Raw genomic sequence first — 27,719 nt, 5'->3', positions numbered from 1 at the left:
CATGTAGATGGCACACACACTGCAGTGCACCGTGTAGATGGTACACACACTGCTGCGCATCTTGTAGATGGCACGCACACTGCAGTGCATCGTGTAGATGGTACGCACACTGCAGTGCACCGTGTAGATGGTACACACACTGCTGTGCATCTTGTAGATGGTACACACACTGCTGTGCATCTTGTAGATGGTACACACACTGCTGTGCATCTTGTAGATGGTACACACACTGCTGTGCATCTTGTAGATGGTACACACACTGCTGTGCATCTTGTAGATGGTACACACACTGCTGTGCATCTTGTAGATGGTACACACACTGCTGTGCATCTTGTAGATGGTACACACACTGCTGTGCATCTTGTAGATGGCACACACACTGCAGTGCATTGTGTAGACGGCACACACTCTGCTATGCATCTTGTAGATGGTACACACACTGCTGCGCATCTTGTAGATGGTACGCACACTGCTGTGCATCTTGTAGATGGTACACACACTGCTGCGCATCTTGTAGATGGCACGCACACTGCAGTGCACCATGAAGATGGCACACACACTGCAGTGCACCGTGTAGATGGTACACACACTGCTGCGCATCTTGTAGGTGGCACGCACACTGCAGTGCATCGTGTAGATGGTACACACACTGCAGTGCACCGTGTAGATGGTACACACACTGCTGTGCATCTTGTAGATGGTACACACACTGCTGTGCATCTTGTAGATGGTACACACACTGCTGTGCATCTTGTAGATGGTACACACACTGCTGTGCATCTTGTAGATGGTACACACACTGCTGTGCATCTTGTAGATGGTACACACACTGCTGTGCATCTTGTAGATGGTACACACACTGCTGTGCATCTTATAGATGGTACACACACTGCTGTGCATCTTGTAGATGGTTCTCACACTGCTGTGCATCTTGTAGATGGTACACACACTGCAGTGCATCTTGTAAATGGTACACACACTGCTGTGCATCTTGTAGATGGTACACACACTGCTGTGCATCTTGTAGATGGCACGCACACTGCAGTGCATCTTGTAGATGGTACACACACTGCTGTGCATCATGTAGACGGTACACACACTGCTGTGCATCGTGTAGACGGTACACACACTGCTGTGCATCGTGTAGACGGCACACACACTGCTATGCATCTTGTAGATGGTACACACACTGCTGTGCATCGTGTAGACGGCACACACACTGCTATGCATCTTGTAGATGGTACACACACTGCTGTGCATCTTGTAGATGGTACACACACTGCAGTGCATCTTGTAGATGGCACACACACTGCAGTGCACCGTGTAGATGGTACACACACTGCTGTGCATCTTGTAGATGGCATGCACACTGCAGTGCACCGTGTAGATGGCACACACACTGCAGTGCACCGTGTAGATGGTACGCACACTGCTGTGCATCTTGTAGATGGCATGCACACTGCAGTGCACCGTGTAGATTGCACACACACTGCAGTGCACCGTGTAGATGGCACACACACTGCTGTGCATCGTGTAGACGGCACACACACTGCTATGCATCTTGTAGATGGTACACACACTGCTGTGCATCTTGTAGATGGTACACACACTGCAGTGCATCTTGTAGATGGTACACACACTGCAGTGCATCTTGTAGATGGTACACACACTGCAGTGCATCTTGTAGATGGTACACACACTGCAGTGCATCTTGTAGATGGTACACACACTGCAGTGCATCTTGTAGATGGTACACACACTGCAGTGACTGTAAGGCAGGAGAGAGCATGTGTTTAAGTTGGTGGGTGGGGTGCAAATCACCCGGGCTGCTTTGTCCTGGTTGGAAATTGCAGAGAACATTGAATTACTCCACCCCACCCAGAATAAAATTACACATTATAGACAATATTGATAAACTATTGGGTGTATATCATCTTCTAAGGGGACCAATCAGAAATCTAGTCCAGCCCACAGTGTTGCAAATAGATGCAGCTCCTAAGTACTACAAGTGTGGAGTCTCATTACATCAGGTTTTAACTGTTGTTGGAGGAAATTTATATTTTATTTTCACATCTTCCTCTCTGTTACTTTTTGTCTGTTGAGTTTAATCTAGTCTTTCTTTCCCTCTTTTTTCGCTTTCTATATCTGATTTGCCATTGAATTAATTATTCCGACTCAATCTTTGTGCTATTAATTTCATAATTCTTCAAAGTAATTGGTTGAAGAGATGTGCAGTTGCTTGTCCTTTTCAATCAGATGCACTGTAGTTGGCAACACACTGATTCTAACTCCTACTGACTGCAATTTGCAATGTACACTATCATGGAGATTAAATGGGCCAATGTCAGAGTAACGAATGTGCTGTGAGCAGTTACAGCAAATTCTGGGCCATTACCCTGGCTGGGCCTAACCAGTGTTTTATAAAAGGCTCAGCAATGCCTTGCTTTCAGACTTGAGTCATGTATTAATGTAGGATCACCTCTGGTTCTTTTTAGCAATCTTTTCAACTTATCTTGTTCAGAGGTTTGTGCATTTACATCCGTAAAGTCTCTCAGTTCCTGCATCCTCTTTAAAATTGTGCCATTTAATTTCTGTTGCTTTTCCTTCATTTCTGCTTCCAAAATGTTTCACTTCTTCATTAAATTTGAACTGCCAATGTGTCTGACAATTTCAACAGTCCATCTCGGTCTTCTTGAAGCCTGTTATTGCCTCCTTTAGTGTTTACTACTTTTCCAAATTTCACATTATCTGCAAATTTTACAATTATCCAGGTCATTAATATTTATCTCAGAAAGAACAGAGATGTGGATACTAATCTCTTAGGATTGCTCTCCCTCCAGTGTAGCAGTCATTCATCATCACTCTCTGCTTTCTATTCCTTATCCAATTTCTTACCCACATTGCCAACATCCCTTGAACCCCATGGGCTTTTGTTTTTCTACTAATTTATTATGTGATACTTTATCAAATGTCTTCCAAAAATCCATATCCACAGCACACCACCACCAACCAGTTACTTCTACAAATAACTAAATGACATTCACCAAAAGCCTTGTCTTTGATAAGTCTTCTGACTGTATTTCAATACCCCTGACACCTTTTACTCTGGGAATATGTAAGTAACCTGTCAATCTCTAAAGTTCTGAGCAATCGGTTCCTATTCTTTGTGTCCAACAACCAACACCTATAACTGAACACTTTGGGAGTTTGATCACTGACTCAGGCCAGAATGTTTCAATTGAATGAGTCAATCTGTTGATGAGCAAAGCAAGTGGGGCAAAGACTTACATCAAATGGGCTTCCTGCCTCCAAATGCAGAGGATACCCTCAATTCAAGATTTATCCTCAAATTGTGGGAAGGTCAGGAATTGTAAAAAAAAAAGAAAAATGCTGTGGATGTTCAAATCTGAAATAAAAACAGAAAACTCTGGAAATCCTCAACAGGTCAGGCAGCACCTGCGGAGAGAAATACAGGACGAATGTTTCATGTTTGGGGTTGTTCTTTAGAATGACTTTCTCTTATAATAGTGAATAACTTTGTGCATTCTCATCCCTAGCCATCCTGTTACAGAGTCCAACACAGCCAATCACAACACAGTAAGTACAGGCCTTTGCATTCTCTCTCATTACATTTCCTACACCCAGGAAAATGATTTTAGCAAGTCAGTACAGCTGAGAGTTGTATAAGGTGGTGCCATTCTCACGGGGCTACCAGGGGAACAGATTAGGGGTCAGCCATGGCTCAGTAGGTAGCACAATTTCCTCTGTATCCAAAGCTCACACGAGAGCTGAAAATGTACCTTGAAACTGGCAAGGAAGCACTGAGGGAGTGCTGCACTGTCAGAGGGTCAGTACTGAGGGAGTGCTGCACTGTCAGAGGGTCAGTACTGAGGGAGTGCTGCACTGTCAGAGGGTCAGTACTGAGGGAGTGCTGCACTGTCAGAGGGTCAGTACTGAGGGAGTGCTGCACTGTCAGAGGGTCAGTACTGAGGGAGTGCTGCACTGTCAGAGTGTCAGTATTGAGGAAGCACCGCACTGTCAGAGGGTCAGTACTGAGGGAGTGCTGCACTGTCAGAGGGTCAGTACTGAGGGAGTGCTGCACTGTCAGAGTGTCAGTATTGAGGAAGCACCGCACTGTCAGAGGGTCAGTACTGAGGGAATGCCGCGCTGTCAGAGGTTCAGTACTGAGGGAGTGCCGCACTGTCAAAGGGTCAGTACTGAGGGAATGCCGCGCTGTCAGAGGTTCAGTACTGAGGGAGTGCCGCACTGTCAGAGGGTCAGTACTGAGGGAGTGCCGCGCTGTCAGAGGGTCAGTACAGAGGGAGTGCTGCGCTGTCAGAGGGTCAGTACTGAGGGAGTGCTGTGCTGTCAGAGGGTCAGTACTGAGGGAGTGCTGCGCTGTCAGAGGGTCAGTACTGAAGGAGCGCTGCGCTGTCAGAGGGTCAGTGCTGAGGGAGTGCTGCACTGTCAGAGGGTCAGTACTGAGGGAGCGCAGCGCTGTCAGAGGCTCAGTGCTGAGGGAGTGCTGCATTGTCCGAGGGTCAGTAATGAGGGAATGCTACATTGTCAGAGGGTCAGTAATGAGGGAATGCTGCACTCTTGGAGGGTCAGTACTGAGGGACTGCTGATGGTCAATGGGTCAGTACTGAGGGAATAATGCACTTTCAGCAAGTCGGTACTGAGGGAGTGCTGCATTGTTGGAGGGCCTGTACTGAGGGAGTGCTGCAGTGTTGGAAGGTTAATACGGAGAGAATGCTGCACTGTTGGAGGGACAGTACTGAGGGAGTTCCTCACTGTCGGAGGGGTCAGTGCTGATGCAATGCCACAATGTTGGAGGATCAGTACAGACGGAGTGCTACACTGTCAGGGAGGCAGTTTTGAGGGAGTTCTGTATTGTTGGCAGGTCAGTAATAGAAACATAGAAACAAGGATCAGGAGTAGGCCATTCAGCCCTTCGAGCCTGCTCCACCATTCATTATGATCATGGCTGATCATCCAACTCAATATCCTGTTCCCACTTTCTCCACTTATCCTTTAATAAGGGAGTGCTGCACTGTTGGAGGCTCACTACTGAAGGACTGCTGCACTGTCAGAGGGTCAGTAGTGAGGGAATGCTGCGCTGTTGGAGGGACAGTACTGAATGAGTCGGTACTGAGGGAGTGCTGCATTGTCAGAGGGTCAGTACTGAGACAGTGCTGCACTGTTGGAGGGGCAGTAACTAGGGAGTGCTGCATTGTCAGAGTTGTTTCCTTTTGCATTTGATGTCTGTCCTCTCAAATGGAAGTAAATTAGCCCATGATAATATTTGAAGGTGAGCAGTATGGTTCATCTGGCGTTCTGGCCAATATTTATCCCTCAACCAACATTAATCAAATATCTTCATCTGGTCATTCTGAAGTCCAGTTTGTGTGAGCTTGCCAATGTCCTACATTGTAGCAGTAACTGTAATGCCTAAGGCTCTAGTCAACTCTAAAGACCACACAGGCTTGTGAAATTTTCTATCGAAATGGCAGTCCTTCCTTTAAGTGAAACAAAGTTGTCATGGTACAGTTATGTTCCTCAGGACTGACATGCAGGCTTTCACTAATCATTTATCCCCTTGTGGATAGGTCTGAGGGCAAAACAAAACCATTGAGAAGCCTTGAAAACTCAAACTCCAGGTATGTCAGGTTGTGAGAACATCCTGTCCTCATCAGTCACACTGACCCCACCTGAGTCCTAACACCAGACCTCTTTGCGTGCTAACGCTGACCCTATCTGCGTACTAACACTGACCCTATCTGCATACTAACACTGACCCTATCTGCGTACTGACACTGACCCTATCTGCATACTAACACTGACCCTATCTGCGTCCTGACATTGACCCTATGTGCGCACTGACACTGACCCTATGTGCGCCCTGACGCTGACCCTATGTGCGCCCTGACGCTGACACTATGTGCGCACTGACACTGACCCTATGTGCGCCCTGACACTGACCCTATGTGCGCCCTGACACTGACCCTATGTGCGCCCTGACACTGACCCTATGTGCGCCCTGACACTGACCCTATGTGCGCCCTGACACTGACCCTATGTGCGCCCTGACACTGACCCTATGTGCGCCCTGACACTGACCCTATGTGCGCACTGACTCTGACACTATGTGCGCACTGACTCTGACACTATCTGCGCACTGACGCTGACCCTATGTGCGCACTGACTCTGACACTATCTGCGCACTGACTCTGACCTATCTGTTCTAAGACTGACCCTATCTGTGTACTAACAAGGAGCATTTCTGTGTACTAACATTGGCCTTATCTATGTACTACATGTGACACTGTCTGCGTACTAACACTGTCCCTATCTGTGTACTAACACTAACGCTATCTGTGTACTAACACTGACGCTATCTGTGTACTAACTCTGACGCTATCTGTGTACTAACTCTGACGCTATTTGTGTACTAACTCTGACGCTATCTGTGTACTAACACTGACCCCGTCTGTGTACTAACACTGACCCCGTCTGTGTACTAACACTCACCCCGTCTGTGTACTAACACTGACCCCGTCTGTGTACTAACACTGACCCCGTCTGTGTAATAACACTGATCCCGTCTGTGTACAAAGAGTGACCCCGTCTGTGTACTAACACTGACCCCGTCTGTGTACTAACACTGACCCCGTCTGTGTACTAACACTGACCCCGTCTGTGTACTAACACTGACCCCGTCTGTGTACTAACACTGACCCCGTCTGTGTACTAACACTGACCCCGTCTGTGTACTAACACTGACCCCGTCTGTGTACTAACACTGACCCCGTCTGTGTACTAACACTGATCCCGTCTGTGTACTAACACTGATCCCGTCTGTGTACTAACACTGATCCCGTCTGTGTACTAACACTGACCCCGTCTGTGTACTAACACTGATCCCATCTGTGTAATTAATCTAACACTATCTGCATACTAGGACTGGCCCTATCTGTATACTAACACTGACCCCATTTGTATTATAACACTGAACCTATATCTATACTAAATCTGACCCTACCTGTATATTAACATTAACCCTATCTCTATACTACCACTGAGCCCATCTGTATGCTAACACTGACCATATCTGTGTATTAACACTGATGCCATATGTTTACTAACAATGTCCATGTCTGTGTACTAATGCTGACACCACCTGTGCACTAACACAGACTCTATCAGTGTAATATCAGTGACAATATCTGTGTAATAACACAGACCCGATCTCTGTACTAACACTGCCATAATCTGTGTACTAACACTGAACCTATCCTGTACTAACACTGGCCCTATCTGTATACCAACACAAACCCAATCTGTGTACTAACCACAGACCCTATCTGTGTAATAACACAGACCCTCTCTATGTATTAAACCTAACATTATCTGTGTCCTAGCACAGACCCTATCTGTGAACTTGCAATAACACTGTCTATGTACTAACACTGTCCCTATCTGTATACTGACACCGAGCCCGTCCGCGTGCTGACACCGAGCCCATCCGCGTGCTGACACCGAGCCCATCCGCGTGCTGACACCGAGCCCGTCCGCGTGCTGACACCGAGCCCGTCCGCGTGCTGACACCGAGCCCGTCCGCGTGCTGACACCGAGCCCGTCCGCGTGCTGACACCGAGCCCATCTGCGTGCTGACACTGAGCCCGTCCGCGTGCTGACACTGAGCCCGTTTCAATATTAAACTCTGACCCTATCTGTATACTGACACTGTCCCCATCTGTATACTGACACTGTCCCCATCTGTATACTGACACCGAGCCCGTCCGCGTGCTGACACCGAGCCCGTCCGCGTGCTGACACCGAGCCCGTCCGCGTGCTGACACCGAGCCCGTCCGCGTGCTGACACTGAGCCCGTTTCAATATTAAACTCTGACCCTATCTGTATACTGACACTGTCCCCATCTGTATACTGACACTGTCCCCATCTGTATACTGACACTGTCCCCATCTGTATACTGACACTGTCCCCATCTGTATACTGACCCTGAGCCTACCTGCATACTGACCCTGTCCCTACCTGTATTCTGACACTGTCCCTACCTGTATTCTGACACTGTCCCTACCTGTATTCTGACACTGTCCCTACCGGTATTCTGACACTGTCGCTAGCTGTATACTGACACCGTCGCTAGCTGTATACTGACACCGTCCCTAGCTGTATACTGACACCGTCCCTAGCTGTATACTAACCCTGAGCCTACCTACATACTAACAACGTCCCTAGCTGCATACTAACACCGTCCCTACCTGTACACTAACACCGTCCCTACCTGTATACTAACCCTGAGCCTGCCTCTTATCTATTACAGTTTCCAAGTGACCAAGGATCAACAGATTTTTCAGATGGGCAGGAGCAAGGTCTCAACTATTGTCTCTGAAGGGACAGTTGGAGCAGTTTCCAGGTAAGAGAATAACTATCATTTATGTGTCATCTTTGATTTCTTAAAAGTAAAAAGCCCCGAAATGACCGATAATCATCTAAAGGTGAGAAGGCACCTAGGTTTCCATTATCAATACATGGAATGAGGCAGATATTGACCATAATATCCTGTGTAGAATTATTACTGGATAAGTTCAGCATTTATTTCCCATCCCTAGTTGCCCTTGAGAAGGTGATGGTGAGCTGCCTTCTTGAACCCCCACAGTCCATGTGGTGTAGGTACACCCACAGTGCTGTTAGGAAGGGAGTTCCAGGATTTTGACCCAGTGACATTGAAGGAACAGCGATATATTTCCAAGTCAGGATGGTGAGTGACTTGGAGGGGAACTTCCAGGCGGTGGTGTTCCCATGTGTCTCCTGCCCTTGTCCTTCTAGTTGGTAGTGGTTATGGGTTAGGAAGGCGCTACCTAAGGAGCCTTGGTGAGTTGCTGCAGTGCATCTTGTGGATGGTACACACTGCTGCTACTGTAGCACGTTGGTGGAGGGAGTGAATGTTTGTGGATGAGGTGCCAATCAAGTGGGCTGCTTTGTTCTGGATGGTGTCAAGCTTCTTGAGTGTTGTAGGAGCTACACTCATCCAGGCAAGTGGAGAGTATTCCATCACACTCTTGCCTTGTGCCTTGTAGATAGTGGACAGGATTCCAGGAGTCAGGAAGTGAGCAGGTTATTGCTGTGTAAGTACTGCTTGGTATAATTGTTGATGACACCTTTCATTGCTGTGCTGGTGATTGAGTCTAGACTGGTGGGGCAGGAATTGACCGGATTGGAAACATCCTCAACAACTTTCCATGTTGCTGAGTAGATTCCAGCGTTGAGGTTGTAATGGAAGTTTTTGGCTAGGGACACAGCTAGTTCCAGAGCACAAGTCTTCAGCAGGATGTTATCAGGGTTTATAGCCTTTGATGTATCCAATGTAGGTTTTTTGGTTTCACATATCACACGTTTCTTGATATGACATGGAGTGAATCGAATTGGCTGAAGACTGGCGTCTGTGATGTTGGTAACCTCAGGGTGAGGCTGGTGTGGGCCATCCACTTAACACTTCATGTTAAAGATTGTTGTAAATGCTTCAGCTTTTTCTTTTTCACTCATGTATTTGGCTCCCCCATCATTGACAATGACTTACATGAAGACAAAGATAAGTAGAGATCCTAATTACTGGAAAAGATACAAAGAACATCAAATGAAAAATCAGAAAGTAGCAAAAGCTGGAAGTTAGGAATATGAGAGAAAAGCTTGTGAGGGATACTGCAGGTTTTTACAATTATATTAAGAGAAAGATGGAGCTTAAAAGTAATGTGAGCCTCTTAATGCTGATAGATTCAAGATAAGTGGCAGGAGGTGTAGGGGGGACATGAAGAAGAACTTTTTTTACGCAGAGGGTAGTGTGTGTCTGGAATTCACTGCCCAAGTTGGTGGTAGAGGCAGAAACTCTAAACTCTTTTAAAAAGTACCTGGATCTGCACCTTAAGTGCTGTAAGCTGCAGGGCCATGGGCCGGGTGCAGGAAGGTGGGATTAAAAAGGGCACCTGGGTGTCCTCGGGCTGGCATGGACAAGATGGGCCAAATGGCATCCTTCTGTTCTGTAACTTTTCTATGGTTCTATATTATAATTGGAAAGGAGGCAGAGAGAGGTAATGAGAAATTAAACTGAACCCTAAAACATTTTATAAACATGTAAAGCAGTTAGCTAGTTAATGCAGAGGACATGGCTAAAATGATTAAATGTAGTGTAGCAGTCTCCTCAAAAGAAGAGGATAATGTGAGGTTACTTTAAAAGGGGAAAAGCTTAGATTATAGATAGTGAAGATACTAAGATAAAATCATTGCCAAATGTTGGTCAGTCACCTGATAGAGATGAAATGCATCCTAGGTTGCTGAAGAAAGCAAATATTGACATATCAGAGGCATTGGTCACAATATTTCAATCCTCATTGGATAGAGGATTGTAGGATTGCTAATTTTGTACTAGTGTTCAATAAATCAAGAAACTACAGATGAGTCAGCATATCTTTGTTGGTGAAGAAGTTATTGGAAGCCATTATTAGGACAAATTAAACTTTCATTTGGAAAGTCATGGGTTAATCAAGAAGGGCTAGTGTGGATTTTGTTAAATTTCTTATTAGCCAGTACTTTATGATCGAGGATATTTGCTTCCACTGTGGTATGATGGATTCTGACAAGTCAAATGCATGATCCACAGACTCTGCTATGTCAGGGGATGCTGGCTTGAGTTGTTTGGAGGTCTGTACACACTCTCTCTCTCTTTCTCACTCTCTCTCTCTCTCTCTCTCTCCTATGCTTCAATTTCACTCCAGCCCATTCCTGAAAAAGTCTCTCATTGTGTTCAATGTCTTCCCGAATGAACCTTCTCCATTTGGTTGGTCACAACCCACGAGTCAGTGGGGATGTCTGACCTCTTCAGAGATGTTTTGAGGGCAGCTGTATAGCATGTCCTCCTAGGAATCTCCTGCTGCAACCAAGCTCAGAGTAGAGCAGTTGCTTCAGGAGTCTGGTGTCAGGCATATGAATGATATGTCCTCCCAGCCGAGCTGGTTTTGAGTGATTAGCACCTCGATGCTGGAAAAGCTGGCCTGGGAGAGGACGCTGCTGTTGGATTGCCCCTCTTACCATCGGATTGGGAGGATCTTATGAAGGTCTCGCTGGTGATACTTCTCCAGTGCTTTGAACTGCCTGCTGTAGGTTGTCCAAGTCTCTGAAAGATATTAGGAGCATGGGAATCACTGCTGCCAGGTGAACCTTGATCTTAGTCCTGGGATTGAGATCCTAGTCTTCAAATACTCTTTTCCTCACTCAGTTGAAGGCTGGGCTGCCAAATTGGAGGCGATGAAGAATTTTGTCTGCCTTCATCAAGAGGGGACTCCCAAGATACAGAAACATTATCCACAATTTCTGGAATCTTGCCGTTGAACTTAATCAATGGAGGGAGGTTTCATTGTGGGAGCAGGTTGGAAGAGGTTCTGTTTCCTGACGTTTAGTGAAAGTCCCATTTTCTCAGAAGCTTCATGAAGGAGTCGACAATGGCCTGGAGCTCAGTTCCTGAGTGAGTGCACACACAGTGTCATCTGCACACTGGAGCTCTATCACTGAAGTTGAAGTGATTTTAGTTTTAGATTTTGATCCCACAGGCGGCTTAAATTGAAAAGTTCCTGTCTGTTCTGTAGATTATCTCCACACTTGTGGGTAAGTTGCTGGAGGTGAAGAATTGCAGTGAGGAAAAGGAGAAGGGAGTTGGTGAATTGACACAGCCTTGTTTAAACCCAGTTTTCACTGAGATAGGGTCTGTGAAGGTCACAGTTTGCATGTCACTGTGGAGTAGGCAGAGGATGGTGACAAATCTCTGTGGGCAGCCAAATTTGAGGAGGGTGCTCCATAAACCATAAACAGGGTCAAAGGATTTTGTGAAGTTGAAAAAGGCCATGTACAGTGGTTACTGCTGTTCCTTGCACTTCTCTTGAATTTTCCACACACTGAAGATCATGTCTGTGGTGCTTCTCGATGTGTGAAAACCACACTGTAACATTAGAAGGAGTTCCTCGGCAACCGGGAGAAGGCAGTTGTGGAGGATCCTTACAATGATCTTCTCTGTGACGGACAACAGGGTGACTCCTCTATATTTACCACAATCAGACTTTCTCCCTTCTTGAATATAGTCACAATCACAGTGTCCCCAAGATCCCCTGGCATGCACTCATCTTACCAGATAAGGGATACGAGGTTGGACAGCTGTGCCAAGAGTGTAACTCCACCATGTTTCGATGTTTCAGCAGGGATTGCAGCTGCTCCAGAGCACTATCGAATGTTAAAGGTAAAGAATGGCCAGGGTTTTATGGCCCTGTGAGGTGTGTCTCCTTGGTGGATGTGGCAGTCATTTCACTCTCCATTGAGATGAGCCAGGGGAAACGGAGGGGGAGGGCGTGTAACCCTGGCTCATACCTGACCAACCAGATTGAATTCCTTAATAAGGTAAAAGAGAAAGCTGTTCAAAGCTGTGTAGTAGATATTGGATGTATAGGCTTTCAGAGGCAGTTTGCAGTGATGTTAAAAACAAAAAACTGCAGATGTTGGAAATCCAAAACAAAAACAGAATTACTTGGAAAAACTCAGCAGGTCTGGCATCATCGGCAGAGAAGAAAAGAGTTGACGTTTCGAGTCATCATGACCCTTCGACAGAACTGTTCTGTCGAAGGGTCATGAGGACTCGAAATGTCAACTCTTTTCTTCTCTGCCGATGCTGCCAGACCTGCTGAGTTTTTCCAGGTAATTCTGTTTTTGTTTTGCAGTGATGTTCCCTGTTTTAGGTCCAATACTCGTTCTGGTTTTTCGAAACAAAAACATTATGAAATGGGCAGAAGCTGATGGAGTTCAACATGGAGAATCTGGAAAGACAGCGTGAGCACCATGAATCTGAGCAGAGAGACTTTAGTCTATACACAACCCCAAAAGGATGGCAGAACAAGTTGAACAGGTTGTTCAAAAAGCACAGAGGTTACTTTGGTTTATAAATAGAGACATAAATATAAAAGCAAAGAGATCACGGTAGAATTTAAAAATCACGATTAGGCCTCAGCTGAAGTATGTTAATGGCATCATGACTAATTTGTGAAGTAAATCCATATCAGTGTTCGCCCTTATTACTTAATACCTCTGGTTAACAGAACCTATCTCTCGGATTAAAAATTAAAAATTGACCCAGAATCAATTGCATTTTGCAGCAGAAAATTCTGAACCTCTACCACACTTTGCATGTCGAAGCATTCTCTAACTTAAAGACTAGACTCTAACAGCATCTACTGTGGATCCCCAACAACATCCCAATTATGGTACTAAAAAAACTTGTTCTCCAGCACTAGTTGCTAGGCAAGCTGTTGCAATCCAGCTCCAACACTGACATCTACCTGACAATATGGATAATCACCCAGATGTGTCCTGCCACAAAAAGCACAAAAAATTCAATCCGGCCGATTCCAGGCCCATCAGTTTATTCTCAATCAATGGAAGATGTCATTCACGATGCTACCAAGCAGCACTTACTTGATGCTCAGTTTGGGTCCCATCAGTCTGGTCCCACCCTGGATGGCAGTCTTGATCTCATTAAATCCTGGTTCAAACATGGACAAAAGAGTTGAACCCCAGAGGTGAAGTCAGAGTGACTGCTCTTAAAATCAAGGCACCATTTGACCGATGTTGGGGGGACAATACTGTAGTGGTATTATCGCTGGACTAGTAATCCAGAGACCCAGGGAAATGCCCTGGGGACCCGGTTTTGAATTCCGGCAGATTTATACCTTGTCCCACCAGCAGGACAAACCCAGCAGAGATGGTGGCACAGTGGTATACACTCGGGAAGGAGTTGCCCTGGGAGTCCTCAACATCGACTCCAGACCCCATGAAGGCTCATGGTTGACAAATACATGAATAGGATGAGAATAGAGGGATACGGAGCCCGGAAATGCAAAATGTTTTAGTTGACGGGCAATATGATCGGTGCAGGCTTGGAGGGCCGAAGGGCCTGTTCCTGTGCTGTACTTTTCTTTGTTCTTTGTATCAGGTCAAACATGGGCAAGGAAACTTCCTGCTGATTACCACTTACCACCCTCCTTCAGCTGATGAATCAATGATCCTCCATGTTGAATACCACTTGGAGGAAGCACTGAGGGTGGCAAGGGTGCAGAACGTACTCTGGCTGGGGGACTTCACCATGAGTGGCTCAGTGGCACCACTATTGACCAAGCTGACTGAGTCCAAAATAACATAGTTGTAGTGAAAAACATACTTGACTGATCCTTACCAACCTGCCTGTCCCAGCTGCATCTGTCCATGACAGTATCAGTAGGAATGACCACCGCACAGTCATTGTGGAGATGAAATCCCGTCTTCACATTGAGGATACCCTCCATCGTGTTGTGTGGCACTACCACTGTACTAAATGGAATAGATTGCGAACAGCTCTAGCAACTCAAGACTGGGCATCCATGAGGTGCTGTGGGCCATCAGCAGCAGCAGAATTGTACTCAAACACAACCTGTAACCTCATGGCCCGGCATGTCCCCCACTCTACCATTACCATCAAGCCCGGGGATCAACCCTGGTTCACTGAAGAGTGCAGGAGGGCATGCCAGGAGCAGCACCAGGCATACCTCAAAATGAGGTATCAACCTGTTGAAGCTATAACACAGGACTACTTGTGTGTCAAACAGCATAAGCAGCAAGTGATAGAAATAGCTAAGTGATCCCACAACCAAGTTGTGAATGGTGGTGGACAATTAAACAACTCACTGGAGGAGGAGGCCCCACAAATATCCCCATCCTCAATGATGAAGGAGCCCAGCACATCAGTGCAGAAGATAAGACTGAAGCATTCACTACAATCTTCAGCCAGAAGTGCTGAGTGGATGATCCATCTCGGCCTCCTCCGGAGATCCCCAGCATCACAGATGCCAGTCTTCAGGTAATTTGATTCACTCCACATGATATCAAGAAATAGCTGAAGGCGCTGGATAGTGCAAAGGCTATGGGCCCTGACAATATTCCAGCAATAGTACTGAAGACTTGTGTTCCAGAACTTGCCTCATCCCTAGCCAAGCTGTTCCAGTACAGTTACAACACTGGCATCTACCCGGCTATGTGGATAATTGCCAGGTGTGTCCTGTACACAAAAAGCAGGACAAATCCAACCCGGCCAATTACCGCCCCACCAGTCTACTCTCCATCATCAGTAAAATAATGGAAGGGGTCATCAACAGTGCTGTCAAGCGGCACTTGCTTAGCAATTATCTGCTCACTGATGCCCAGTTTTGGTTCCGCCAGGGCCACTCAGCTCCTGACCTCATTACAGCCTTGGTTCAGACATTGACAAAAGAGCTGAACTCCTGAGGTGAGGTGAGAGTGACTGCCCTTGACATCAAAGCAGCATTTGACCGAGTGTAGCGCCAAGGAGCCCTAGCAAAACTGGTGCCAATGGGAATCAGGGGGAAAACTCTCTGCTGGTTGGAGTCATACCTAGCACAAAGGAAGATGGTTGTGGTTGTTGGAGGTCAGTTATCTCAGCTCCAGGACATCAGTGCAGGAGTTCCTCAGGGTAGTGTCCTAGGCCCAACCATCTTCCTCTGCTTCATCAATGACCTTCCTTCCATCATAAGGTCAGAAGTGGGGATGTTCACTGATGATTTCACAATGTTCAGCACCATTGCCAGTACATTGATTCACTTCAGTGTCAGAGGGGGTAAGGCTGTGTAAGGAGCAATCTGCTAAGGGTCAGTCTGACTTCATGGAATGGACAGTGAGGGGTCAGTCCGGCTGTGTGGAGTGGTCAGTGAGGGATCAGTCTGACTGTGAATGTTGTTGACTGAAGGGTCAGTCTGACGGTGTGGTCGGTGGGGGGTCAGCCTGAATGTGAGTGGCAGTGAGTGAGGGGACAATCTGACTGTGTGGAATTGTCAGTAAGGGATCTGTCTGACTGTGAGTGAGACAGTGAGTGAAGAGTCAGTCCGACTGTGTGGAGTGGTCAGTGAGGAGTCAGTCTGACTGTGTGGAGTGGTCAGTGAGGAGTCAGTCTGACTGTGTGGAGTGGTCAGTGAGGGGTCTTTATGACTGTGGAGTTGTCAGTGAGGGGTCTTTATGACTGTGGAGTTGTCAGTGAGGGGTCAGTCTGACTGTGTGGAGTGTTCAGTGAGGGGTCAGTCTGACTGTGTGGAGTGGTCAGTGAGGGGTCAGTCTGACTGTGTGGAGTGGTCAGTGAGGGGTCAGTCTGACTGTGTGGAGTGGTCAGTGAGGAGTCCGTCTGACTGTGTGGAGTGGTCAGTGAGGAGTCAGTCTGACTGTGTGGAGTGGTCAGTGAGGGGTCTTTATGACTGTGGAGTTGTCAGTGAGTGGTCAGTCTGACTGTGTGGAATGGTCAGTGAGGGGTCAGTCTGACTGTGTGGAGTGGTCAGTGAGGAGTCAGTCTGACTGTGTGGAGTGGTCAGTGAGGGGTCTTTATGACTGTGGAGTTGTCAGTGAGTGGTCAGTCTGACTGTGTGGAATGGTCAGTGAGGGGTCAGTCTGACTGTGTGGAGTGGTCAGTGAGGAGTCAGTCTGACTGTGTGGAGTGGTCAGTGAGGGGTCTTTATGACTGTGGAGTTGTCAGTGAGTGCTCAGTCTGACTGTGTGGAATGGTCAGTGAGGGGTCAGTCTGACTGTGTGGAGTGGTCAGTGAGGAGTCAGTCTGACTGTGTGGAGTGGTCAGTGAGGAGTCAGTCTGACTGTGTGGAGTTGTCAGTGAGGGGTCAGTCTGTGTGAAGTTGTCATAGAGTCATAAAGGTCTAAAGCACAGAAAAAGGCCCTTGCGCCCATCGAGCCTTTGCCGGTCAAACAAGTATCTAACTATTCTAATCCCATTTTCCAGCACTAGGCCCTTGGCCTTGTATGCCATGGCATCGCAAGTGCACATCCAAATACTACTTAAATGTTATGAGGGTTTCTGCCTCTACCACCCTTTCAGGCGGTGAGTTCCAGATTCCCACCACACTCTGGGTGAAAAAATTCTCCCACATCCCCTCTAGACCTCCTGTCCCTTACCTTAAATCTATGCCCCCCGGTTATTGATCCCTCCACCAAGGGGAAAAGTTCCTTCCTGTCTACCCTATCTATGCCCTTCATAATTTTATACACTTCAATCACGTCCCCCCCATATCTCCTCAGCTCCAGGGAAAATAACCCCAGTCTGTCCAATCTCTCCTCATAACTAAAACTCTCCAGCCCAGGCAACATGCTGGTAAATCTCCTCTGCCCTCTGTCCACTGCAATCACATTCTTCCTATAATGCGGATTCCAGAACTGCACGCAATACTCCAGCTGTGGCCTAATCAGCGTTTTATACAGTTCCAGCATAGAAACATAGAAACTAGGAGCAGGAGTAGGCCATTCAGCCCTTTGAGCCTGCTCCACCATTCATTATGATCATGGCTGATCATCCAACTCAATACAATTCCCGCTTTCTCCCCATATCCTTTGATCCCTTTCACCCCAAGAGCTATATCTAACTCCTTCTTGAAAACATACAATGTTTTGGTCTCAACTACTTTCTGTGGTAGCGAATTCCACAGGCTCACCACTCTCTGGGTGAAGAAATTTCTCTTCATCTCAGTCCTAAATGGTCTACCCCATATCCTCAGACTGTGACCCCTGGTTCTGGACTCCCCCACCATCGGGAACATCCTTCCTACATCTACCCTGTCTAGTCCTGTTAGAATTTTATAGGTTTCTATGAGATCCCCCCTCATTATTCTGAACTCCAGCGAATATAATCCTAACCGACTCAATCTCTCCTCATATGTCAGTCCCACCATCCCAGGAATCAGTCTGGTAAACCGTCGCTGCACTCCCTCTATAGCAAATACATCCTTCCTCAGATAAGGAGGCCAAAACTGCACACAATATTCCAGGTGTGGTCTCACCTAGGCCCTGTATAATTGCAGCAAGACATCCCTGTTCCTGTACTCGAATCCTCTGGCTATGAAGGCCAACATACCATTTGCCTTCTTTACCGCCTGCTGTACCTGCATGCTTACCTTCAGCCACTGGTGTACAAGGACACCCAGGTCTCGTTGCACATTCCCCTCTCTCAATTTATAGCCATTCAGATAATAATCTGCCTTCCTGTTTTTGCTGCTAAAGTGGATAACCTCACATTTATCCACATTATACTGCATCTGCCATGCATTTGCCCACTCACTCAGCTTGTCCAAATCATACTGAAGCATCTCTGCATCCTCCTCACAGCTCACCCTCCCACCCAGCATAACCTCCCTGATCTTATGTTCTATGCCTTGGCTAATAAAAGCATGTATCCCATCTGCCTTCTTAACCACCTTATCTACCCTTCCCACTACATTAAGGGACTGGTGGACATGCACACCAAGGTCCCTCTGATCCTCGGTACTTCCCAGGGTCCTACCATTCATCGTGTATTCCCGTGCCTTATTTGTCCTGCCCGAATGCATCACCTCACACTTATCCAGAATATATTCCATTTGCCACTGATTAACCCATCTGACCAGCCCGTCTATATCCTCCTGTAATCTAAGGCTATCCTCCTCACTATTTACCACCCCACCAATTTTCGTGTCACCCGCGAACTTACTGATCAACCCTCCCACATTCAAGTCGAAATCATTTATATATACCGCAAACAGCAAGGGACCCAACACCGATCCCTGTGGAACCCCACTGGACACAGGCATCCAGTCACAAAAACACCCCTCGATCATCACACTCTGCTTCCTGCCACTCAGCCAATTCTGGATCCAATTTGCCAAATTGCCTTGGATCCTATGGGCTCTTACCTTCTTTATCAGTCTCCCATGCGGGACCTTATCAAAAGCCTTGCTGAGGTCCAAGTAGACTATGTCAAATGCATTGCCCTCATCTACACATCTGGTCACCTCTTTGAAAAATTCAATCAAATTGGCCAGACATGACCTCCCCTTAACAAAACCATGCTGACTGTCCTTGATTAATCCCTGCCTTTCCAATTGTAGATTAATTCTGTCCCTCAGAATTGCTTCCAATAGTTTCCCCATCACTGAGGTTAGACTGACTGGCCTGTAATTCCCTGGTTTATCCCTTCTTGAATAACAGTACCACATTGGCTGTCCTCCAGTCCTCTGGCACCTCTCCTGTGGCCAGAGAGGTATTGAAAATAATTGCCAGCGCCCCTGCTATCTCATCCCTTGCCTCACTCAACAGCCTGGGATACATTTCATCCAGGCCTGGAGATTTATCTACTTTCAAGCCTGCCAGACCACTTAGAACCTCCTCCCTTTCTATGCTAATTTCTTTAATTATATCATAGTCCTTCTGCCTGATTTCCATACCCATGTCGTCCCTCTCACTTGTGAACACCGACACAAAGTATTCATTTAGAACCCTACCTACATCTTCCGGCTCCACACACACATTACCACTATGGTCCTTAATGGGCCCTACTTTTTCCCTAGTTATCCTCTTACACTTAATGTACTTGCAAAATAACTTTGGATTTTCCTTTATTTTACCTGCTAATGTTTTCTCATGTCCCCTTTTTGCTCCCCTAATTTCCTTTTTAATTTCCCCCCTACACATTCTATACTCCTCTAGAGCTTCTGCTGTTTTGAGCCCTCGGTATCTACCATATGCCTCCCTTTTTCTCTTTATCCAATCCTTGACATGCATGGTTCCCTGGATTTGTTAGTTCCATCCTTTGTCTTTATTGGAATGTGTTGGCCCTGTACTCTCCCTATTTCCTCTTGGATGAGTCCCACTGCTCTGACACAGATTTACCTAAAAGTAGCTGCTCCCAGTCCACTCTGGCCAAATCATATCTGACCTTATTAAAGTCAGCCTTCCCCCAATTTAGAACTCTGATTTCTGACCCATTCTTGAGCTTTTCCATAACAATCTTGAATCTAACTGAGTTATGATCACTATCTGCAAAATGCTCCCCACTGATACCTCTACCACTTGCCTGACTTTATTCCCTAAAATGCAGTCCAGGACCTTGTAGGACCTTCTATGTACTGGCTTAAAAAACTCTCCTGGATGCATTTTAAGAACTCCGCTCCCTCTAAACCTATTACACTATGACTAACCCAGTTAATATTGGCAAAGTTGATATCCCCCACTATTACTACCCTATTATTTTTACACTTCTCTGAAATTTGCCTACACAGCTGCTCTTCTATTTCTCTCTGACTGTTTGGGGGCCTACAGTACACTCCCAGCAATGTGATTGCTCCTTTGTTGTTTTTCAGTTCTACTCATATGGCTTCATTTGAGGAGCCTTCTAAGATGTCATCCCTCCTCAGTGCTATAGTTGATTCCTTAATCAATATTGCGATACCCCCTCCTCCTTTACCTCCTTCCCTGTCTCACCTGAAGACCCTATATCCTGGAATATTGAGCTGCCAATCCTGCCCCTTTCTCAGCCATGTCTCTGTAACAGCAATGACATCATACTTCCATGTGTTAATTTGTGCCCTCAACTCATCTGCTTTATTCGTCAGGCTCCTTGCATTAAAATGAAATACCATCCAACCTTGCCAAACTCCCTTGTGCCTTACCTGGCCTATAATTTCTATGTCTCCCAGGCTCACTTGTGCTCTCACCTAATTTTGGCTGTGCATCTCCCCCTGCTGAACCTCCTCTCAGGATCCCACCCCTCTGCCAAGTTAGTTTAAACCCTCACCAACAGCACTAGCAAACCTCCCCGCCAGGAGGTTGGTCCCATTCCGGCTCAGGTACAACCCATCCGCCTTGTACAGGTCCCACCGCCCCCAGAAACGGTCCCAATATCCCAGAAATCTAAAGCCCTCCCTCCTGCACCATCTCTCCAGTCACACATTCACCTGGACTAACCTCCTATTTCTATACTCACTAGTGCGTGGCACCGGAGGTAATCTAGAGATTCCTACTTTTTTAGATGCTGGTTTTTAATCTGTTTCCTAGCTCCCTAAATTCTGCTTGCAGGACCTCATCCCTCTTTCTACCTATGTCGTTGATACCAATATGCACCACGATCTCTGTCTGTTTGCCCTCCCCCTTTAGAATGCCCTGCAGCTGTTCAGTGACATGCTTGACCCTGGCACTAGGGAGGCGACATATCATCCTGGAATCACATCTACAGCCGCAGAAACGCCTGTCTGTTCCTCTTACTATCGAGCCTCCTACCACTATTGCTCTTCCCCCTCTTTTCTCTCCCCCCACCACTTCCCCACCCTGTGCAGCTGAGCCACTCAGTGCCATGAGTGTGGCTGCTCTCCCCAGAGAGCATCACTCTCACCGTTTTCCAACACAGAAAAATGGTTCTCAAGCGTGATGCATACTGGGGATTTCCTGACTACCTGCCTGACACCTTTCTTCTGACTAATGGTCATCCATTCCCTCTGTCTGCACTTCCATATGCTGTGGGGTGACCACGTCTAAAAACGTGCTATCCACAAAACTCTCAGCCTTGCGGATGTACCTCAGTGCTTCCAGCTGCCGCTGAAACTCTGAAACTTAGTTCAAGTAGCTGCAGCTGGTGGCACTTCCTGCACACGTGATCAGTCAGAGCTCAAGGAGCGTCTAGGACTTCCCACATGTTGCAGGCGGCACATAACACGGGACTGAGCTGCCCTGCCAAGCCTCTAGTTGAAAATAAAAACCCTTAATTAAAGTTAAATACAGTAAAAAAACATTTAATTATTTATGTACTTGTCAGTGAGGGGTCAGTCTGACTCTGAATGATGGTGAGGGAAGGGCCAGTCTGACTGTATGGAGTGGTCAGTGAGGGGTCAGTCTGACTGTGTGGAGTGGTCAGTGAGGGGTCAGTCTGACCATGTGGAGTGGTCAGTGAGGGGTCAGTCTGACCATGTGGAGTGGTCAGTGAGGGGTCAGTCTGACCATGTGGAGTGGTCAGTGAGGGGTCAGTCTGACCATGTGGAGTGGTCAGTGAGGGGTCGGTCTGACTGTGAGTGCTGCTGAGTCAAGGCTCAACCTGACTGTGTATGCTGGTGTGTGAGCGTTCAGTTTGACTGTGAGTTCCGATGAGTGAGGGCTCAGACTGACTGTGACTGGTGGTGAGTGAGGGCTCAGACTGACTGTGACTGGTGGTGAGTGAGGGCTCAGACTGACTGTGAGTGCCAGTGAGTGAGAGCTCAGTCTGACTGTGAGCGCCAGTCAGTGAGGGCTCAGTCTGACTGTGAGTGCCAGTCAGTGAGGGCTCAGTCTGACTGTGAGTGCCAGTCAGTGAGGGCTCTGTCTGACTGTGAGTGCCAGTGAGTGAGAGCTCAGTCTGACTATGAGCGCCAGCCAGTGCGGGCTCAGTCTGACTGTGAGTGGCAGTCAGTGCGGGCTCAGTCTGACCGTGAGTGGCAGTCAGTGCGGGCTCAGTCTGACTGTGAGTGGCAGTCAGTGCGGGCTCAGTCTGACTGTGAGTGGCAGTCAGTGCGGGCTCAGTCTGACTGTGAGTGGCAGTCAGTGTGGGCTCAGTCTGATTATTACTACTGGTAAGTGAGGGCTCAGTCTGGCTGTCAGTCTGCCACATGACATTGCATTTCACCAACCTGAGTATATCCTCTTGAAATGTATCACTACCCTCCTCACATTTCAGTATACTTCCAAGATTTGTCTCAACTGCAAATTTTGTCTCTGTGCCATGGACCCCCAAGTCTAGGTCAAGAAAAGCATGAGTCCAAATACCAACCCTGGGGAATACTATTATAAACCCTCCTCAAGGCTAAAAAGCATCCATTCATCATTATTCTCTGCTCCCTGTCACTCAGCCAATTTTGGGCCCATGTTGTCACTTGCCTTTTTATACCATGGGCTTTAACTTTGCTGACAAGTCTGTTATTTGGCATTTATCAAGAACCACTCGGAAGTCTGTATGCTGCACCTTTCCCTCATCAACCTTCTCTGTCACCTCATCAGGAAGCTCAAGCAAGTATCAAACCTTAACCAATTAATCCACATCTTTCTCAGTGACTGTTAGTTTTGTCCCAGATTATCATTTCTAAAAACTTCCCCACTAACTGGCCTGTTGTTGCTAAGTTTATCCTTACACCCCTTTTTGTACAAGTGTGTAACATTTGCAATTCTCCAGTCCCCTAACATCACCGCTATATGTAAGGAGGATTGGAGGATTATGGCCAGTAGCTACATGATTTCCACCCTCACTGTCCCTCAATTCATCTCATCCTGCTCCGGTGACTTATACATGTTAACGTTTAGCCAGCCTAACTAATATGTCATCTTGATCAATTTTTAGCCCATCCATGATGATGGTACAAGGAGCAGGGGACACAGATTTAAGGTTTTGGACAGGAGATATAAAGGGGGTGTGGGGAAGAATCCTTTTAGCCACGCAGTGAGTGGTAACCTGGAACTTGCTACCTCTGAGGGTAAATTTTGGATGGTTTTTGGGACGTTCTTCACACTGTTTGATCTCCACATGATGTGGACTCAGGGAGGTGGTGACTGAGGTGGAGATGATGCTGTCTGGAATGACATGAGTTGATCAGATGGCTGTTGGTGGTTTAGTTTCAAAGCCTTTGTGAGGTGGCTGCTGTCAATGGAGTCCAAGGCCGGAGGCTGATTCCCTTGGCTGTCAGTGAGGGGAGCCCACAATACAGGATTCCCCTGATCAGGTGGGCTTTTGATCTCAGGCAAGAGTTCAGGGTCTGAGATGGGGAATGTTGGAGCTCTCATGTCAAAGGGAATCAGAGACTTCATGGGGGTTCAGGGTCTGGTGGGAATGTTGCTGAGGGAGGGGGGAGTCACAGAATGTGGAGGTTCATCAGGCAGATACCTGAATCGAATGGGGAGGTGTGCAGGCACTTACCTCCTGGATCCACTAAGCCTTCACCTAGAGGAAGCTGCTGGGATCCCCCAAGCCTTGAGAAACTGGTTGCTAATTGTTATATTTCAAAAGCTGCACAACAATGAGATTCACAGCCTCACTGTTATACTTAAAGTTACACCTTGTCCGTCAGTGACAATGGAGCAGGAAGTGCACCAGCAATTCCTTCCTACACAAGAAACACAAATTTAATTTCTGACTGTGAAGATTCTCTATTCACTGGGTTCAGGTTTAACCATATCAAATGAGTTTGGTGAGAATCCCCACAGATACTGTCCCATCTGTCTTCACACCCATTGAAATGGTCATAGTGTACTCACTCAGTCTGAGCATTCTTTGTTCCTAGCGTTGCTGAAATCTTGGATATGTACAAAGAAGATCCTGAGGAGATTCTATATAACCTTGGCTTTGGAATGGAAGAGCCCAACATTACAGCAAAAATTCCATCCCGCTTTTTCAGCTATGCATCTCATGCGAATGGAATTAACTTCAGGGTCTTCTTAGAAGCTCAGGTGAAGAGACTGGGAGAGGAAAATCCCTGTTACACCCTGGCAAGTAAGTCACAACCTCAAACCAAGAAGAGTTATAGAATGGAAAAGGCCATGTGGCCCATCAAAGCCCAACCTTCCTGCACCCTAAATCTCCAAGCGAAGATCATCTCTCTAATTTGTAAACCTTTCATCAAAATTCCCAAGGTCTTTAACTACCCATTGATCCTTCATTAAAATGTCATGAACAGGTGCAGGAAATAATCAAAAACATTCATGGATTGTTGGTCTTTAGATCTTTATCTTTATAGGGGACTAAAAGACAGGGAAGGAGAAGTCATGCCTCAGCTAAACAAAACCCTGGTTAAGTCTCAGCTGGACTGACTGCGTTCAGTTCTGGGTATCACACCTTAGGAAGGATACAATGGTCGGGGAGGGAGTGCAGCCTAGATTTACCAGAATGATATCTGGACTCTAAGGGTTAAATTACAGGCAAAGATTACACAAATTTAGGGTTGCATTCCCTTGAATTAAAAAAGTTAAGGGGTGACTTGATTGAAGTTTCTAGTTATTAAGGGGAACAGATAGGGTTGCTAGAAAGAAACTATTCCCACTCACTGGGGAGTCTCGGACCAGGGAGCAGAGTCTAGAAAATAGAGCCAGACATTATGGCTTGAGATTAGAAAACACTTCCTCATGGAAAGGATGGAAGGTGTTTGGAACTCTCTTCTGCAAAGAGCAACTGATGCTAGATAAATTGTTCATTTTAATCCAGCGATTCATAGATTTGTGTTATCCATAGGCATGAAAGGGTATGCAGAGTTAGATCATATGTCAGTCATGATGTTGTACAGTGCAATATGCTCAGGATGTTAAATAGCCAACCCCTGCTCTAACTCTCCTGTCAGCTTCCATTCTCCTCGAATCCCCCAAGATCTCAGTGTTCCTCCAATTTCCGCTTCACCATTGGCGGCTGTGCCTTCAGCTGCCTCTCCTGAAGCTCTGAAATTTCCTTCCTGAGCTTCTGTGTCTCTCTCACTCTCTTTTTCCACCTTGTTCCTTAAAACTTAGCTCTTTGACCAAACTTCTTGTCACCTGTCAGGCTAACTCTTAGGTTGCTCTGTGTAAAGTTTATATGATGATCTCTCCTGTAAAGTGTATTATTTTAAAGGTGTTTTGTTTAAAGTATTTTGATGAAACCTCACCCAAGAGTGGGATGAAGTCTTCGCTACGATTTAAAATGGAAAGAAATATCTGGGGACTGTTCTGTTTACGAGTTCTACTTTCAGGTGATTAATTGTGCTGCCTGGGCATTTTTTGCAGCATTTTTGGGTTTTATTTTCTTAGCTGGAGGTCTGCAGCTCCCCGAGGCAGCTGTCTGTCCAGAGAGCTCACCAGCATCCACAGTGATGTTGGTGGTCACCTTCTTCCCATCCCCACCCCAGTGCTGAGCTGCTCTCAGTGCATGTTTCATGCTGGATGGCCGTTAATTGGTCAGCCAGGGTAAGATCATGTTCACAGCGCAATCTCAGCTGGGAGCGGGTTTTACATCCACTTCCGGCCGCTCTAGGTTTGGTGCATTCGGAGGGTAAAGTTGAGGCCTATGCCTGTGGGAATTGTACTGCAGAACGAGACAAAGGGAGTCTGTCGGTCTTACACTTTCAATCCTCGTTGCAGGTCGGTTCCGGCAAATCGAGGTGCTCACGACGATGGCGAACGCTCTCACTTCTTTGTATTCTCATGTTTCGAAGACACCAGTGCAAAAGATCGGACCTGCTCACCAGTTTTCTTTCAGTCCTGATAAATCCATTGGAGGTGCTTCCAATAAGGAAGGGAAGCAGCCAGCTGGAAAAGCAGTTCAGAAACTGAGGAAAACAATTACTAAGTTATGTTTATACGGAGCGTCCCGGGACTTGGAGTCTCCAAAACAAAAGACAGGGTCTCCAAGCAGGAAGAGCCCAGGACTGGAGCTGTCTGGTGATCTCAGCATGAAGGCCAACTCTGTGAGAACTGAGGTGAAAGGCCTGGAAACAGTGTGTAAACAAACTTTTAACAATGGGTCTCCTCAGCCCAATTATGAAGGAGGTAGAAAGCCTAGCAGCGCAGTGATCAAGGAGATGTGGAGGGAAGACACTGGGAGATCCAGACTGTATGGCTTCAGTACAGAATCTGACCAATCCTGGGAAATAGAAATTCCTAGTAAGCAGAAGCATTCCAATCCTGAGCCATTCCGTTCCTCAGATACTGTTTGGGACTGTGTTAAGATTGGGAAGCAGTCTATTGATGTACAGGAAGTCAAACCCATCTCATTATTTCAGTGGAACAGCCAAAGCAGCTCAGAAGAAAGTGAAGCTTTGAAACATGATTTGGATCTCCAGAACGTTCTGCAAACAGATGATTCTGCTGGGTCATTATTCCAAAAAAGTGTTGACCAAAATACAAAGAATGGCCTGGAACTCAGTGTTCACACAGCACAGAGCCTCACAGAGACACAGGTGAGAAGGAACTGAGGCAGGTACCTGGTGTGTTCACATCAACATTAACACAGATCATCGACTCACCTCACTACATCAAATGAACCTGCACCACCCTGGACTGAGAATTATCCTTTTGCAGCCTGGACACTCCTTAGACATGAGTGGAGCTGCAAATAACAGTCATTGTTAAACAATAAATTAAGGTTTCACAATCAACATATTATTGCTTTTTAAGTGTTTGATGAACCAGTTTCTGAATAGAGAGGTGGGCTGAATTCACTGTTCCCCATGTTGTAAATGGATCCAGGAGCATTTACACTATCATACAGTCGCACAGGAGGAGGCCATTTGGTTCATCAAGGCATTACCGGCTCTTTCGAACAACAATCTAGTTTGTTCCATTCTGCCACTCTTTTCAGCTTGCAATTTGTCTCCATTGGTTATCCAATTCCAATTGAAGACAATTATCCACATCCCTATCAGGCAGTGTGTTTCCAACCTAACCACTCATCATGTAAAGATGTTTTTTCTCATTGTTCTTTTGCCAATCACCTGCACCCTTCAGATCTTCAGCCATTGGCAATTGCTTCTTTTATTTGCACTTTCTAAACCCTCCATGATGGCAGAGGGTGGGATCCTGAAAAGTAGTTCAGAGGAGAGAGAAGCTGAGATGGAATTAGAAGTTAAAACACTAGTAAGTGAGTCTGGAAGGCAGAGGAAACAAAGGCTAGATAAGAAAGAAGTGGGTGTAGGAAGGCTAAATGGAATATATTTTAATGCAAGGATCCTGAGGAATAAGACAGGTGAGCTGAGGGCACAGATAGGTACGTGGGACTAAGGTGTCATAGCTGTGACCAAGACTTGGCTAAAAGAAGGGCAGGATTGGCAGCTCAACA

At 46.6% G+C, this 27,719-nt stretch overlaps 1 protein-coding gene across 5 annotated transcripts in view; it reads left to right on the top strand.

The window, feature by feature from the left end:
* The window catches only part of tespa1 (thymocyte expressed, positive selection associated 1), a 91,790-nt gene extending 64,751 nt beyond the window's left edge, over positions 1–27,039 (top strand). For all 5 annotated transcript variants that reach the window (XM_041174623.1, XM_041174621.1, XM_041174624.1 and 2 more), the window contains 5 exons: positions 3,558–3,597; positions 5,610–5,660; positions 8,349–8,441; positions 24,205–24,413; positions 26,024–27,039. In XM_041174623.1, the coding sequence (XP_041030557.1) occupies positions 3,558–3,597; positions 5,610–5,660; positions 8,349–8,441; positions 24,205–24,413; positions 26,024–26,856 (1,226 nt within the window). In that variant the 3' untranslated portion in view covers positions 26,857–27,039. The remainder of the gene's footprint in view (positions 1–3,557; positions 3,598–5,609; positions 5,661–8,348; positions 8,442–24,204; positions 24,414–26,023) is intronic.
* The last annotated feature ends 680 nt before the right edge of the window (positions 27,040–27,719 follow it).

This window comes from Carcharodon carcharias, chromosome 25, assembly GCF_017639515.1.
Source record: "Carcharodon carcharias isolate sCarCar2 chromosome 25, sCarCar2.pri, whole genome shotgun sequence".
NCBI lineage: Eukaryota > Metazoa > Chordata > Chondrichthyes > Lamniformes > Lamnidae > Carcharodon > Carcharodon carcharias.
This window is presented reverse-complemented; position numbering and strand designations above follow the sequence as displayed.